We start from the raw sequence: 17,800 nt of genomic DNA, 5'->3' as shown, positions 1-17,800 counted from the left end.
CGTGTGGTCCCTGGCACTGAGGCACTCACTCAAGCATTGGAAAGTTAGAATTTGAAGGGTTAGACTGTATCATGGGAACTTTCTCTCCTTCTCTGAATGGAGTGCCTTTATACCCACAGTGCAAGCGAACATTTTTATTTGCTGATTTGACCAGGCAGCAGGTAGGAAGTCTGGTTTCTTACATCTGCTTGCAAGGAGCTCCCTTGGGGCAGCACTAACACTTAGACTCAGTGAGGGCTTGCTCTCTCTCAGTTGTACAGTCTAGACAAATTTGAAGCCACCAGTGAATAAACTAGTACAGGGGGGTTGGAGGGAAGGCAATTTGCTCCTTTTACATTATCGAAGCATCTGTTACAGGCATCAGGTGGAGGATTTTCCTTCCATTTGGAAAGTTGGCAATTCTGCCAAGTTTCTAAATGTCAATAATGAAATGTCATTAATTGCAGAGATAGATTTCACGCAGAAGCCATAGAGAGAAATGTAATTAGAATTATACATTGTGTAATTTTGTGTGTGTGTGTGTGTGTGTGTGTGTGTGTGTGTGTGTGTGTGTGTTCTCAAACAACTCATAACATTTTCTGTTAAGAATGCCCAAAAGCTTACTGGTCATGAGAATTTTTAACGTGGCCGTGTTAGGCTAGTTTGAGAGGGGATTATGGACACCAAAATTCCCGCTTTAGACGTGTACTTTTCAGGTTATTGGAAAAACGGTATAGTCACTCCACCTGGGAGTATGTTTCATTCTTATAGGTAACTTTCATATTTATACTTGTTTGGTTATGAGAACATATATGACATTTCTATCAGCAGCTAGTCAGCTTGATTTTTTTAGTCAGAAAATTGTATGTGACACTATCAATGAAACTAGAATGTACTAAATTTCTCTTTTAGTAAAAGAGGGGAAAAACAGTTCAAAGGCTGGGGATGCTCAAAACCAATTCATAAGCTACTTTGATATGCTTATAGCTTTTGACCTGTCTCTTATCTCCCTTTACATGAATAAGAACAATCCTAGGACTGAGTAGTATACAAGTTATCATCCCTTTGGCTTGAGTTTAAGTGTCACTTTGCCTAAGGCGATGTCGAGGAAGGGGGAGAGAGAGAGAATGAGTGAATGAATGAGAGAGAGAAAGAGAGAAGGGGGACCGTTTTGCAGCATTTTTACTTGAGTGAAATGGGAATAATTCAATTACATAAACCAAGTACCAAATAGGTGGTTTTTTAAAAGGCTGATTTCTCATAAAAGGCTAAAGGAGGTTTAGGGTAAAAGAAAGTTAAAAAGTCCTCTTAGTTCTTTATAATTTCTTTGAGAAACAATTTTTATAACGGTAAAGTTTAAAAGATAAATATATTTTAATCACTGTCTTATTTATTTCTTAAAAATAATGAAAAAAATGGAACAGGGCTATCTAATGAAATAGTATTCATATTAAATCCTTTTAGGTGCCATTTAGCTCTTTAGTTCCTCACAGTGAGTCTGTTAGTTAAGGGTAGGCGTCATACAATTTAGTTTATTTGTATGTGTGTATGCCAAGAACTCTTAACATTTTTTCTACTCTTAAAATTCTGTGCTTCGTGGTTGGGGATGGTGGCTCATGCCTGTGATTCCAGCACTGTTGGAGGCTGAAGTGGGAGAATCACTTGAACCCAGGAGTTCAAGACTGTCCTAGGCAACATAGCCTGACACCCCTCACTACAAAATAAACGTGGAAAAATTAGCTAGGCATGGTGGTGTGCAACTGTGGTCCCAGCTACTCAGGAGGCTGAGAGAGAAGGATCATTTGAGCCAACGAAGTCGATGCTGCAGTGAACCATGATTGCAGCACTGCAGTCCAGCCTGGTTGATACCAGTTGACAAGTCTCAAAAAAAGAAAAAATAAATCCTATGCTTCTACATTATCTATGTGGACCTCTCACAATTTTATCTCTTCTGTAGATAAACAGAAAGGTCCTTCTCCTGATTTTTGAAAGGTTAAAAACTGAGTAATAAAACAATCCAACATTTTACAAAGGCCTGTTCTGTAGTATAAAAAGAACTTAGTTTTGTTGTATTTAAGTGGTTGTGGTATAAATACTTAAAAATACTAATGTGACATGTTTGAATGGGGAGATATCTGAAATTGAATCTACAGTTTTCCCTTTCTCTTTACTGTCATTTTTTCCATATATCAGTGAAAACTTATATGTGTACCTTCTTCACTTTCTTGTTCCTAATCCTTACAATGGCTGATACCAATACACAGCCAGATCTCAGATGCTTCGATCAGAGGCTACAGGTCAGATCATTCCATTTTCCATCTAACCTCTGATCTCCCTGATACTGTACTTGTATTTAAATATGAGGTCGTCTTTTTCTGGGATCCTTGTTTAATTAGCCAATTACCCACTATACTATTGTCTCTTAATTAAAACTCAACATAGATAAATGCGTTTTACCATATTTTGTTAAGAAAATATTTGCCAGTTCTTTATTAAGGAAGTGGTCTTCTGTCTCATTTTAAAATAATAAGCAAAGGCCAGTACAACATGTTTCTCTTTTTGCCTTACCTGCTCTGAAGCTCTGTCAGATCTTTGAAAGAGACTTTCGGCGTTTGCATTCTTTTCTTACTGTACACTTGTTTCTGAGTGGAAGATAAGTATGATTATTGTATCGATTCATCTCTTTCAGGACTCTACCACATTTCTAAACATATCCCTATGTCAGGCAGATGGTTAGATTGTCTTTCTCTACTAATATTGCCATCATGGTACTTTAAGGATTTTTTTCTAGATTGTCAAGTAAGTATAAAATTGGCATTTTTAGGAACCTTTTGAAATTCTTTTGTTGCATTTTCATTTCACAAAATCATTGTTCTATTTTATTTATGTATTATGAAATATGATGTTCTGAAACCCAGGTACAAGCAAACCATGGTGTTTGGTTATACTATTTCCTTCTGTTTGAGACACTAATTATTATAGCACAATGGATATTTATTTTCCCTAATTTCATTAGGAGGAGAGTAGGTATGATTAACCTATAATTTTAGTTTGAAAGATAATGCTTATTAGTTGCATTCTGTAATGTTCAAGGGTAATTATTTCATTAAATCTTCTTAGCAAACTATAAATTTCCTGGGGGGTGGCATGGAAAAAAACAAGATACTAACCTAAACATTTCCAATTCAAAATAAAGATAGTAAAAGCTTAATTATTTGAAATGGAAATGTGTGCATAATTGAACAGCTGCTTCATTGATTTTCAGTTCACATTTCATACCTTGCTCCCCTGCCCCATTCTCAAGCTTAGCTGTCGAGCTTACTGCCTGTTACACCGAGAACATAAAAGCTGTCAGCGGCGAAATTTGTCTTCCTCCTGCCATGGAGCTCACTAGCGCCCATCATATGCACACAGGGTTTGCCTTCGTCAGGACTGGGACTGCTGACAGTCCCTGATCGTCCTACAACCCATCCTCACCGGGATACTGGCCTGTCACCCCGTCCTCACTCAAGGACTTTTTCCCACATTTAAACCCCTCCCTACATTATCAAATTTTCCCTGTACTGAAATATTCTCATCATCACTCAAACAAAAACAGTAATAGAAATACCATTTGGGGCATAAACCCACTTTTTAATAACCATTTTATACAACCTTTTATATAAAAACTTTTTAAGAACTTGTTTAAACTACAGCTTCTCCCTTTTTCCTCTGTCACTTTCCCATGAACCTCCATCAGGCTCGCTCACACCTTTTCACTGAAAACATTCTTGCCGCAGGCCTGGCAGCCTGGCATGTTGCCAAACCCAGCGGGTGCAGGTTCAACCCTCGCGTGGTCTGCGCGCCGTCTGTGCAGCTTCCTCCTGGCTCTTCCTCTAGTAGCTGGTTCCTCGCTCTCAGCTGCCTCGCTCACTCTTTCTTTCTGGTCTCTACACCTCGGTGTTCCCAGAGTTCAGTCCTCAGACTTCTCTTCTTCATGGACACGAACTCGCCATGGGGTTCACCTAGCCCCGACTGTAAATAGCGGTGTGGATGCTGCCTGTGTGGGCTCTGAAGGGCTGACTCCAGTCCCAGCCACGATGCAGAGCGCTCAGCAGGCTGTTTACCAGGTGCCGGGAGAAGTAAACTGCTCACCGAGCAGCGCAGTAGGTGTGTTCTCACCGATCCCCTCTCCACGCAGTGCTTGCCAGTGTCTCCTGGCCAACCCAGAATAAGTAAGAGACTCTGGCCCACACGGTCTCATCTCCCGCCACCCTTCCCCTCGCCCAGGCCTTCTGGCAGTTGCCCCAGCGTGTCCCGTGCTCTCGCTTCAAGTAGGATTCTGCTCAAATATCAGCACTCCTTCCCTGCCTCCCCATCTTAAAGATCTCCCGACATCCCCACTTACTTTCTCTTCCTTACCCCACTTCATGTATCTGCCTAGCACCGTCACTCTGACTTGCTGTCATGCTTCTTATCTGATGGCTTATTCCATCTTTGGCATCAGAAGGTAGAGCTCCCCGTTGGCAGGACCTTCTCTTTGGTTTGCCACCATATCCCTAGCAAAGGGAACATCGGCATCTAATAAACCTGCAGTATCTCTTTAATTGAATGGATAACCCTCAGTAATTAATTTTATGTTAAAAATAAGAAAAAATAAAATCTTAACTTGCCTGTTATCTGTGACATTTAAATCTATTTCCCTTTTCAAAGAAGCAGTGTTTGCACATCTTCTAGTGGATATTATCACCCAACGCTAATGTCATTTCTCTATTATAAAAAAAAAAACTTGCTAAATGAATCAGGTTGAACCGAGTACTGTTTCAGCAGTGAGTAATTAGTATTGAAATAAAGATAGTAATGCTCCTGATTCTTATTTATTTATTTATTTTTTATGCTGGCCAACATCAATCCATAAGTCATCTATATATTTAAACAAATAGATCATCTTAATTTGCTTCAGGGTCAGCATTATCACTGTGCTATGGGCATCTGTACACCAAATAAAATTACAGTTCTGAGAGGAAAGTACATTCTTAGAAGGAGGATGATGTTCTCAGTCTGTAACCCATTTTAGGTATAATAATAAGTGACATCACCCAGAGTCACCAGTTTGGATCATTTTGGAATAAGAAAAGACAGTTCCCTTTTTCATTTTCTAGAGATAAGTACAATCTCTTTTATTTCTTGATTTTTGCCTTGATCTCTTACATCATCTTTACCTGACAATATGTCTAAAATCCATATGCAATTTGAGTGTTTTCTTTTAAGGACAATTGCTTGATTTCACAAAAGAAAAATCAAAATAAAATTGCTGTTTTATCCTAGAAATTTTTATTGGCAAGTAACACAAAAATTAAACCATAGGGTTTAATCAAAGAGAGGGTTATTTTTCTTGCATAACAGATCACTGGTGTAGCAGGTCCAAGGATGGCAGTGTTGTGAGCCCAGGCTCTGTCTTCCTTTATTCTCTTCTTCCCTCAACACCTTTGCATTTGTCTCAGTGCTTATCATCTCATGAGCGTTTACATCTGCATTCCAGGGAGTCCAAAGGAGGGGGAAATGGGCAAAGCGGTACCAGTGTCATCTTCACCCTTTTAACAGGAAAGAAAAGCATTTGTCCTTACAGTGCCTTTCCCTTCGGTTCTGTTATCCAGGACAGTGTCAAGTAACCATGACCAGATTTAAGAGAGGCTGGGAAAGAGGATATGTGTAGCTGGGCACATTGTTACCCTGAGCAAAATCAGAATTTGGTTGGCAAGGAAAGAGGGTTGCATGTAGTAACCATGCATTTCTGTGTGAATGGGGATTTCCATGAGGACATCTTAACAATAGTATCATGTTAGGGTAAAACATTATTCATTATTCAGATAATTCCTAGTTTAAAAGCGTATTTTCTTTCCTTTTTGTCCTTTCCTAAAGAACCTTGCCATTAGATTTACTGCTGCCTGAGTAAAAGTTTTCATAGAAGATTTGCAATGAGTTAGGAGTTATTCGTGCTGCTTGATATAGCAAGTAGCTTATAATATTTAGAAACAGAAGATCAGAGAGGGATTTCAGACAAGCTGAGCTCTGAAATGAGAATAAAATAGCGATGATCTCACAGCATTGTGATAAAATAATGTTTCCAGGTATTAATTGTTGCTTTTTTTTTTTTTTTTTTTTTTTTTTTTTGAGATGGAGTCTCACTCTGTTGCCCAGGCTGGAGTGCAATGGCGTGTTCTCGGCTCACTGCAATCTCCGCCTCCTGGGTTCATGCCATTCTCCTGCCTCAACCTCCCAAGTAGCTGGGACTACAGGCGCCCACCACCACGCCCAGCTAACTTTTTGTATTTTTAGTAGAAATGGGATTTCAACGTGTTAGCCAGGATGGTCTCGATCTCCTGACCTCATGATCGCCTGCCTCAGCCTCCCAAAGTTCTGGGATTACAGGCATGAGCCACTGCGCCCAGCCATTGCTGTCTTTATTATCATCTTCCCACTCTTAAAACGTGCTTGTTGAGTATCTATTACTTGCCACTCGCTGTTCTAGTAGGTGCTGGGGATACAGTGGTAGACAAGTTAGATAAGGTAAATGTCCTCACTCCAGTGAAGGGAGACAGGTGATAGAAGCAGATAAACTACAAAACTAATTTCAGGAAAAGTGGTAAAAAGAAGACAAGAATGGGTAATATGGTCAGGGGTGCTCTTTCTGAAAAAGTGAGTTAGAGCTGAGAACATTTCTTCTTGAGACCTAATAGTCTAAATGTCCAAATTATAGTAAGCTGTTCTCGGCAAAAATATGATTATTTTCTGAACAAAAACATTCATTTGATGGTAGGTTTCCTTTATCTTAGAGCAATAATGTGAACTGTTGCAGAATATGCAGGTTTCTTTCCCCCATTGGATGGCTCCTTGTCTCATTTGCCATTGATTCAACCTATTATACTTTGTCACACAAAATTTAATGAGGAAATTGCCTGGTCCCATGCATTTTTATTTCCTGTTCTTCTTGACACTTTCTTTGTTATGTCTTTTGCTGTACTTCTTAATGCGATGGCTCTTCTCCCCTAGTTGAGGTCATGCCTTTCCTTCCAGCTCTACCTGGGAGAGAATGATGATACCCATCAGGGATATGGAGATAAATATGCATTGATAAATATTAAAAACATCAGTTTAAAACTTAATTGAATAAAGTACATTAAAGTAGTACTGAAAACAATATTCAGTAGCATTCACTGAAAGGTCACTGTGTGTGTAGAATGTTGTCCACACAGAGTTCCATCCGGGCTGGCTGATGGAGAGTATTTTTTGTTTTTTATTTGTGGGTTTAATATTCCAGACCTTTGTAATGATAGCTTGGATAATGTATTGTGAGATGCAGTTTAGAGAAAACTGTTTATATACTATATATTTCTTTTCTCTTAGATCCTTTTATTTACTGAATGACACAAGCATATTTCTTAATGAAGGATTTGTTGACAATTTTTTTTTTTTGAGATACCGTCTCACTGTCTCCCAGACTGGTTGAACTGCTGGGCTCAAGAGATCTTCCCGTTTTAGCCTTCAGAGGAGCTAGGACTATAGGTACATGCCACCATGCCTAGATAACTTAAAAACATTTTTTTTTTTTTTTTTGGTAGAAATAAGGTCTTTCTATGTTGCCCAGGCAGGTTTTAAATTCCTGACCTCAAGTAATCCTCCCACCTCAAATTCCCAATGTTCTGGGATTACAGGCATGGGCCACCATGTCGATCCTCTTTACAGTTTTTCAAACATCTCTTCCTCTGATTTGTTTAAAAGTTGTTTTTTAAAAAGCTGTTTCCAAACGCTGGCTTTGAATAGAGTAGCCCTATTTTTCTCTATTTATGCCTCAATGTGTTTCACAAAGTCATAAGAACATAAGATGTGCTTCAGACGTACTTTCCTATGGTTCAGTAAATGTAATGAAAATGTATTTGAGGCTTAAATATTTGTTTTAATATCACAACACATTGGGACCTAAACTCAGTCAGTATTTCCATGCAACCTAATTTCACTATAGTGCAAATTTGCTGTTTATATATAAGCTGCTTTTCTGGACTATGAGTGTCTCTCAAAGGAAGAAAGAACTATGGAACACTGACCTGTTCCACAAACACTTACTGAGCACTAACTATGTGTCAGGCTAGATACTGGTGACACAGTGGTGAACTAGATTCATGCCTGCAGCTTATAGTCTAATAAGAGAGATAGACATTAAACAAATAATTATTTACTTTGTAATTGAGGTAGGTGCTGCATAAAATGGGGACCTAACCTCCTCTCAGAAATTAGCATGAGGAAGTGAAACATAAGCCAAGATGTGAAAGATAAGAAGGAGTCATCCAAGGGGACAGTGGAATGTTCTTGCCAGCATGCAAACGCCCTGATGTATGAAAGAACCTGGCAGGTTCACGGAACAGGAGAAGGCCAGCATGGATGCAGAATCCTGAATGAGGAGAAAAATCAAGTCCAGTCATAAATCAGTCAGGCCAGGTTAAAAATTTGAGGTTTCATCCTAACAGCAATGAGAAGCCTTTGAAATGTGCTAAGAGAGAAGTGGTATGATTTTATCTGTGATTTGAAAAGATGGCTCTGATTGCAAGATGCAAAATAGATTAGGAAGAGTGAAGAATGACTGTTGCAATTCTTCAATCAGGAAGATGGCTTTGGATTAGGCCAGTCATACTAGCGATGAAGATAAGTTGGTAGGTAAAAGAAATATTTGAAAAATTGAGGACTGATTGATAGGGTGTCATGAAATGAGGGACAGGTGATGTGAAGGATCCAGGGAGAAATGATGTCGAGGATCCAAGCTCCTGGATGGAGGGTAATGCAGTCACGGAGATGAGCTGCTCTAGGGGAAAAGAAGGCTGGGGGACAAGACGAAAGATTCAGTCTGAACATACTGACTTTGAAATGACTTTAAGAAATAACTATGGAGACATCAAGTGTAAAGGTGGATACATTGGTGTAGAACTTCAAGAATGCCTGGGCTGTAGATTGTGAGCGTGCAGTTGGCAAATGAAGCCGTAGAAATGGATGGCCCAGGAGCAAACCTTGAGGATGTTGCCTGACATTTCAGGTTGACTAGAGGAGGAAATGCTGGCAAAGGAGATTACAAAAGAATCCTCATGTTCAGAAGGAAAACTGTCAGAGTGTGATGTTGCCAAAGCCAGCAGACAACATCAATTTCAGAAGGAGACTGCCAACTATACATCGAACTACATTCTGTAGCATATAGTACAGTATACAGTTTCAGTAAATACCTATTCCACAAGCACTTACTGAGCACATAGTGTAAGTGCTTGCGGAATAGGTGAGTAATCCATAGTTCTTCCTTTCAGAGGCACTCATAGTCTACCACAAATTTGTATTACATTGTAATTAGATTTCATGAAAGTACTGACTGAGTCTAGGTCCCAATATGAGGGATGTTATCCTAATGTGTGGGATGATGTTAAAACAAATGTGACTCAGGAAAGGAGCCCCGAGGAGAAGGAGGTAACTACTTTGAGAAGTTTGCTCTGAACAAGAAACGGGGAACAGCAGCTAAGGGGCATGTGGGATCCAAGAAGAGTTGTAAACTTTCGTTTTCTCTTTTGTCTTTGGTTTTATGATGGGGAAACTGGAGTATGTTTAAATGTTGGTCAATAGTCAAGGAGCGATTAAAATACCTCATAGCTTACAGATCCTGGAGAATGGGAGGTGATGAGATCAAGCATAGATGGTGAGGGATTTGCTTTGGAGAGGGGAAAGTGCGCCCCACACTACAGTGGAAAGGAAGGAGGGGAAGTGCTGGGCAGGTGGTGAGGAGGCGCTCCGTCCACAGGCTCCTGGTCCTCAGTTAGCAGGGCTGAGGCTGCAGGCCAGTGGCAGTATGGGAGACAGGTGTTTTGGTAACACCTCATCTGCATGATGCACATTTTTTCCCCAGGAGAACTTAGTTTTGCAAAACATAGAGCAGCAAGTTGTTTCGGGTGATCCATGGTTGGCTCTTTCCCACCCCCGCCCCACAGCCAGACGTGATTAAAAAGTCAGAGAGCAACAGAGGATCAAATAATTGATAGAATCTAAGTTAGACAAGGAAAGGCGGTTGTGGCCCCTCAGAAGGGACTGAGGAAGAGAAGAAGGGAAATTAGTGGCCTGGAAACTCCACTGACGTTGAAAACATCAGCAGCAGTTGGGCACCTGAGCGTGTAGTATGGGAGGATACGATTTTGTGGTCAGGTTGGGTTTTGGAAACAAAGCCATTTTGGGTGATGACAAGACCCAGAGGGTTTTCTTTGTGTGGCCCAGATGAGTTGGGGGCCACCGGCTCAAGGAAGTGACTGATGTGCTGGGGTGGCAGAGTGGCAGGATGAGCACATGGGGCCTGAGTGTGCCTGAGCAATTGCCAGAGTTGGGAGAGAGCAGAACGTGGAGAACCAGTGCCGAAGTCTTCCCTGAGTGACGTGGAAACAGTGGGCAGATGGTGGAAGCCCAAGGCAGCAGACTCAGAAGAGGAGCCTCAGAGGTGTGGCCCCAAAGAGGCACAGAGAGGAAGACTGGCCTGACTTCCCTTCCTCTCTGGAGGCACGTGACCCCTGTGGAGGGCTGTGGGAAGCCACATCTTCAGCCCCATGAAACCAGGACTGGGAAATGGGGAATACTGAGATGAGGAGGAGGAAGTAGGGAGTTTGTTGAACAGGAAATGGAAGTCTGAGAGCTGGGAGGGGAGAAGGAAACTGTGGGATTGTCAGGGAAGTAAGGCCCAGAACAGCAGGAGGTATGGGATGGGACGTTCCAGGAACTGATATGTGTGAGTGTGCATGTGTGTGTGTGCGCGCACATGTGTGTGTGTGTGTGTGTGTGCATGTGTGTTTAGGGGGCAGAGAATACTGAGGAAAATCACAGAACAGGGCATGGAAGTTTTGCTACTGATAATATTTAAATGTAGACTGCCTCTTCAGATTGACAGACTGTTTGGCATGGTTAGAGTACAGTGCAGTGCAATGCAGTACAGTATATAGTACAGTATAGCACAGTGTAGCTTACAGCATGGTGTAGCATAGAGTATAGTATATAGTACACTGTAGCTTATGGTGCAGTGTAGTACATAGCATAGTATATAGCACAGTGCAGCATATAGTATGGTGTAGTGTATAGTACAGTATAGTGTATGGTATAGCATATAGTACAGTGTAGTGTATAGTACAACATATAGTACAGTGTAGCATATGGTACAGTATAGCAGTAGTATAGAGTAGCATAATGTCAGTTCTTTCTTTGCCTAGCTTTGGCAGCCACTTGAGTAAATGTGCTGTAGGTCCATGTTTGCCATCTTCAGCACACCCTGTTTACTAGCCTGGTTTCTGTCCAGTATTCCAAGATCCTTGCCGTGGTTGAGTGGAGGCTTCACCGAGGACCAGAAAGCAGACCTTACGTACTCGCGTTCTCAGCTCGTGGCTGTATTGCCTATGCCATTATTAATCTCTGAAAGAAATAAGTGAATGTTCTCGTATCTATTTTTTAAAATTTCTCACGCCTGCAATCCCAGAACTTTGGGAGGCTTAGGTGGGCAGATTGCCTGAGTTCAGGAACTTAAGACCAGCCTGGCCAAAGTGGTGAAACCCTGTCTCTACTAAAAATACAAAAATCAGCCGGGTGTGGTGGTGCACGCCTGTAATTCCAGCTACTCAGGAGGCTGAGGCAGGAGAATTGCTTGAACCCAGGAGGCGGAGGTTGCAGTGAGTCGAGATGCGCCACTGCACTCCAGCCTGGGTGACAGAGTGAGACTTAGTCTCAAAGAAAAAAAAAATTTCTTCAATGCCTATTCATTTATTCCTTTTCCTCTCTCTCTCATATGGACTGTGCTGTTAGTGTTATTTATTACAGCACTGGTATTTTCTGCTAAACAATTTAATATTACTAATACATCGTAAGTCACCTGTAAGTGGTTTTTGGTGATGGTTTGTTTTTAATTTGTAAAGTCTTAATTAGCATCATTTACATATTTCAGATTTGCAGTCTTCTTTAATGAGAGTGTTTTCAAGGCATGTTCTTTTACTTCCTGAAGGAACGAACGACCTGAAGATCCTTCCAGGTCAAGCTGTCTGTCCTACTCCCGGGTGCCGAGGAATAGGCCATATCCGTGGTCCACGTTATTCAGGACATCACAGGTAACATTTTTCTTACTTCAGTTATTTCCCGGATGAATGGAAACATTCTGCAGATTAGCAGCTACATGAAGCATCATAAATGAGTCTCATGGAGCCAGCTGCCCCTGTGACACTCCCACGTCTGTGTTGCCAAGGCCCTTCCTTGACATTTTCCTCTGCCTGCAACTCTGCCCTTCTAGAACCTTCTTGGAATTGTGAGGTGTTTCCCAGACCCACTTCATGTCCCAGAATCTCTGTTTTGTAACAATTTTCCTACCAAATGCATACTGTCATACACACCCACTACCCTGTCCTGAGACTTGCTTTCTTCCAGAGAAATTCCAGAGCCTCTTCCCTTTTCTACTCATTTTCTATTTCTTGCCTCTATTTCTTTTTCTCTCTTTCTTATTCATTTGGAGTTAATTCTATAAAAGAATAGAAAACTAGTGTGAAGTTATGTTGCATAATATGCCCAGGTTTTAAGTATTTGACAGTATCCGTATGAACAGATGTTGCTTTTAAAGAAAAATAATATAAGTAAATGTGTAAGCCTTTGCTTCTTTTTCTATCCTCATCAATTGGTAAATAATGTATAGATAAATTATTTATATTGGTGATATATATAAATATATAAATTAAGACTGAAAGAATTAATATCAAATTTGTTCAGATACACAAATAAACAAACATCATAGAAAAGTTTATTATAAAGAGAAAAGATTAAGTCATATAATACATGAAGCAAGAAAAAATTTGTTTGAAAAAAGGGTCTAAGTGTAATACAGGAAGTCCATGCTTTATCAGGCAATCCTGGAAACTAGTGCCTAAAACATTTTTAACTGAATCAAAGGAAATGCCACCATAATAGTGATAAGCACTCCTAAATCACATACATGAATATAAATGTGATATGCATTAATCTATTAACACTTAAAAGAAAAAAATATAGCATCCATTAAGCAAAAGAAAGACATGAAGACTGCTTGGTGACTTGTGAAAATCTGTGGAGCTGGACCTGGAGGAGACGTCTTAGTGCTAGCAGTGTCCAGTCTGTACGGATCTGCAGCAACTCAATTCTTGCCGCCTCAGAGGAAAGAATTCGTTCCAGGGGCATAAGGCAGAGTGAGAGACTAAGGCAGAGTGAGACCAAGGCGAGTTTTTGAGCAAGAGTGAAATGTTATGAAAAAGTTTTAGAGCAGGAGCAAAAGGAAGTAAAGTGCACTTGGAAGAGGGCCAGGAGGGCAACTTGAGAGAGTCAAGTAAGCCATTTAGGCCTTGCCTTGGGGTTTTTATACATTGGCATAATTCCAGGGGTTGCATTTCTTCTGCCCTTGTTACTGGTGGAGGGAGTCCAGGTTCTTGGTGTCTGGCACAAGGAATTGGACAAAACACACAAACAAAGCAAGGAAAGAATGAAGCAACGAAAGCAGAGATTTACTGAAAATGAAAGCACACTCCACAGGGTGGGAGCAGGCCCAAGCAGAGGGGCTCAAGATCCCCATTACAGAATTTTAGGGGGCCTTAAATACCCTCTAAAGGTTTCCCATTGGTTACTTGGTGTACACCCTATGTAGATGAAGTAGTGGACAACAATCAGTCTGATTGGTTGTGGAAAGCAACGAATCAGAGGCTGAAGTGAAGTTACAAAGTTACGCTGCTATGCAAACATCTGATTGGTTGCTGTCCACAACTGGTTGCTGTCTACAACCAATCAGAGATACTTTCAATTTTCCATCTTTCATGCAGAAAAGCAGGGCGTCGGGGGTGCAAAGGGAGTAGCCTCCGGTCCTTTTGTTACTTGAGAGTGGAAAGTTGGGGATTTTCTTTTCATTTAGTTCTAGGGAGTCAGGGTGAATTGGCCTTAGGTTTCCTGCCTCTAGACCCTATTCTCCTGCGTCACCCTGATTCTTCATTGGAGTGTACTGTCCACATGTGCAGTGGCCCTGCCAGCACGTGGGAGGGACCATGATATGGTTTGGCTGTATCCTCACACAAATCTCAACTTGAATTGTATCTCCCAGAATTCCCACATGTTGTGGGAGGGACCCAGGGGGAGGTAATTGAATCATGGGGCCTAGTATTTCCCGTGCTATTCTTGTGATAGTGAATAAGTCTCACGAGATCTGATGGGTTTATCAGGGGTTTCCACTTTTGCTTCTTCCTCATTTTCCCTTCCTGCCACCATCTAAGAAGGCCTTTCACCTCCCACCATGATTCTGAGGCTTCCCCAGCCATGTGGAACTGGAAGTCCAATTAAATCTCTCTTTTCTTCCCAGTCCACTGTATGTCTTTATCAGCAGTGTGAAAACAGAATAATACAGTACAATTGGTACCGGTGGGGTGGGGCACTGCTGAAAAGGTACAAGAAAATGTGGAAGCAACTTTGGAACTGTGTCAAGGGCGGAGGCTGGAACAGTTTGGAGGGCTCAGAAGAAGACAGGAAAATGTGGGAAAGTTTGGAACCTCCTAGAGACTTGTCAAATGGCTTTGACAAAAATGCTGATAGTGATATGAACAATAAGGCTGAGGCGGTCTCAGATGGACATGAGGAACTTGTTGGGAACTGGAGTGAAGGTGACCCTTGTGTTTTAGCAAAGAGACTGGAAGCATTTTGCCCCTGCCCTAGAGATTTGTGAAACTTTGAACTTGAGAAAGATGATTTAGGGTATCTGGTGGAAGAAATTTCTAAGCAGCAAAGCATTCAAAAGTTGACTTGGGTGCTGTTAAAAGCATTCCATTTTAAAAGGAAAACAGAGCATAAAAGTTCAGAAAATTCGCAGCCTGATGATGCAGTAGAAAAGAAAAACCCATTTTTTGAGGAGAAATTCAAGCCAGCTTCAGAAATTTGCATAAGTAGCAAGGAGCCTAATGATAATCCCTAAGACCATGGGGAAACCATCTCCAGGCCATGTCAGAGACCTGTGTGGCACCCTCTCCCATCACAAGCCTGGAGGCCCAGGAGGAAAAAGTGGTTTTGTGGGCTGGACCCAGGGTCCCCGTGCTGTGTGCAGCCTAGAGTCTTGGTACCCTGTGTCCCAGCTGCTCCAGCTGTGACTGAAAGGAGCCAACATAAATCTTGGACTATGGCTTCAGAGGGTGGAAGCCCCAAGCCTTGGCAGCTTCCAGATGGTGTTGAGCCTGTGAGTACATGGAAGTCAAGATTGAGGTTTGGGAACCTCCGCGTAGACTTCAGAAGATGTATGAAAACGCCTGGCTGCCCAGGCAAAAGTTTGCTGCAGGGGTGGGGCTCTTATAGAGAACCTCTGCTAGGGCATTGTGGAAGGGAAATGTGGGGTCAGAGCCCCCACACAGAGTCCCTACTGGGGCACTGCCTAGTGGACCTGTGAGAAGAGGGCCACTGTCCTCCAGGCCCCATAATGGTAGATCCACTGACAGCTTGTACCATACACCTGGAAAAGCTGCAGGCAGTCAACACCAGCCAATGTAAGCAGCCAGAAGGGAGGCTGTACCCTGCAAAGCCACAGGGGTGGAGCTGCCAAGACTGTGGGAACCCCCCGTTGCATCAGCGTGGCTTGGATGTGAGACCTGGAGTCAAAGGAGATCATTTGAGAGCTTTAAAATTTGACTGCCCTGCTGGATTTCAGACTTGCATGGGCCCTGTAACCCCTTTGTTTTGGCTGATTTTTCCCATTTGGAACAGTTGTATTTACCCAATACCTGTACCCCCATTGTGTCTAGAAGTAACTAGCTTGCTTTTGATTTTACAGGCTCATAAGCAGAAAGGACTTGCTGTGTCTCAGATGAGACTTTGGACTGTGGACTTTTGGGTTAATGCTGAAATGAGTTAAGACTTTGGGGGACTGTTGGGAAGGCGTGATTGGTTTTGAAATGTGAGGACATGAGATTTGGAGGGGTCGGGGTGGAATGATATGGTTTGGCCATGTCCCCTGTGAAATCTCAACTTGAATTATATCTCTCAGAATTCCCACTGTGTTGTGGGAAGGACCCAGGGGGAAGTAATAGAGTCATGGGGGCTGGTCTTTCCCATGCTATTCGTGTGATAGTGAACAAGTCTCAGGAGATCTGATGGGTGATGGGTTTATCAGGGGTTTCTGCTTTTGCTTCTTCCTCATTTTCTCTTGCTCCCACCATGTAAGAAGTGCCTTTCGCCCTCTGCCGTGAGTATGAGCCCTCCCCAGCCATGTGGAACTGTAAGTCCAATTAAACCTCTTTTTTCTTCCCAGTCTCAGGTATGTCTTTATCAGCAGTGTGAAAATGGACTAATACAGGCCATATGCACAGTGCATTTACTGAAGTTGTGTACATGCTCATTTGAGGCATTTTTCCCTTACCAGTCGAATGTTCCTAGAGGAAGGTCATGTACCAGTTACACTCCGCCATTTTGCCTCTTAGCGAACATGCTTGGGTCCACTCACCCACCTCCTGAGATGTTATCAGGGAGCTGCTTATCACCAGTTTCAGGTGTTTCTTCTCTATTGGGAGGCTGCCTCTTCCTGGCACCAGCTGTGACCAATTATTATTTTCGATAGACAGTTTAACAACCACCTGACCATCACCTGATGGTAGCCTGGCATTCCTGGGGTAGGGGGCCTCTCCTGCCTTGCTCACGTCTGCCTAGCTACCTCCATTTTTTTTTTTTTCCACAATCTGTTCAATGTCTTTTACCTACTGTTACCTACTGTAATATTAGTGCTCTGTGAGGGGAGGAGGAAACGAGGAAAAAGGAAAGATGAGGGAGGGAAGGGGAGCGGAGGGGAGAAACCCATGATTAGGAGGGTGCCCTGTATTAGCGAGGACTCTGCTGGAGTTGATGGAGCCACTTCCTAGACAGCACTAGGAGTATATAGCTATGGAGATCGTCTTCCTCAGGCCTTCTGTTTGTGTGTGGGGGGAGTGTGTGTATGTGTGTGTGCGTGTGTGATATAGAGCTGTAACACCCCACTATGGTACTCGCTGGTCACCTGCCTCTGTGTTCCTCAGGCACGCTTGGCAATATTTCAGATGCTCAGCAGCCCTTGTGACTAGTGGCTACTGTGTTGGACAGAAAAGGTATGGAACATGTCCATCACCCCCGAGAGTTCTGTCAGACAGCCCTGAGAGAGTCCGGCGCACTGTGGCCTCTCATCGTAGCATTTTGAGCGCAGGTATTTCTGTGAAGTGACTGGCCATCTTAATGCCTCCTTCAAAACTGGAATCGTTATCCCCAAAGTTAGTCACACCACAGTATTGCAATTTGTCTGTCCCTCAGAGCTCTCTGATGATGCCGCTCCTGTGGAGCTGGTGCTAACATGACACCGACCGTTCCTGGACTGCTCTTTAAGGTAGCGGAGCATCTCACACGAGCCTCTGCTTCCACTTCAGCAAAGCCGGCTGCCTCCTGCGCTGGGCCTGTGTGTTTCTGACTGACCTCTCCCTACTGGATTCTGAGAAGGCTGTGGACACAGACTCCATGGTTCTGCTGCCCTTTGTTCCAGCAGCTTCTCTGAACTTTCTCTCATCTGACATAATGTAAATGGGGTCTCATTGATGTTCTTCTTTGTATTATCTAAGTATCAAGAGAATATTTGACTTAAGTTTATCTACTAAAGTAGATAAGTAGCCTTTAAAGTAGCTCTTAAAGGTTGGCCTCAGAATTTCTGAATGAATGAGAAGAATATAAAAATAAAGAAGGGTTTAAAGAAAAGCATTCTATGAAGCTTAGAGAAAAAAATGAAATATTG

General features: G+C 42.3%; 1 protein-coding gene across 4 annotated transcripts in view; it reads left to right on the top strand.

The window, feature by feature from the left end:
* Positions 1 to 17,800, top strand: part of L3MBTL4 (L3MBTL histone methyl-lysine binding protein 4) — a 443,526-nt gene that overhangs the window by 250,539 nt on the left and 175,187 nt on the right. For all 4 annotated transcript variants that reach the window (XR_005234835.2, XM_037982494.2, XM_073006460.1 and 1 more), the window contains one exon: positions 12,017 to 12,119. Coding sequence is in view for 3 of the 4 variants with exons in the window: in XM_037982494.2 (XP_037838422.1) it covers positions 12,017 to 12,119 (103 nt within the window). In the remaining variant the exon portion in view is untranslated. The remainder of the gene's footprint in view (positions 1 to 12,016; positions 12,120 to 17,800) is intronic.

This window comes from Chlorocebus sabaeus, chromosome 18 (genome assembly GCF_047675955.1).
Source record: "Chlorocebus sabaeus isolate Y175 chromosome 18, mChlSab1.0.hap1, whole genome shotgun sequence".
NCBI lineage: Eukaryota > Metazoa > Chordata > Mammalia > Primates > Cercopithecidae > Chlorocebus > Chlorocebus sabaeus.
Note: the sequence above shows the minus strand (reverse complement) of the source record. Positions and strands in the feature narration are given on the sequence as shown.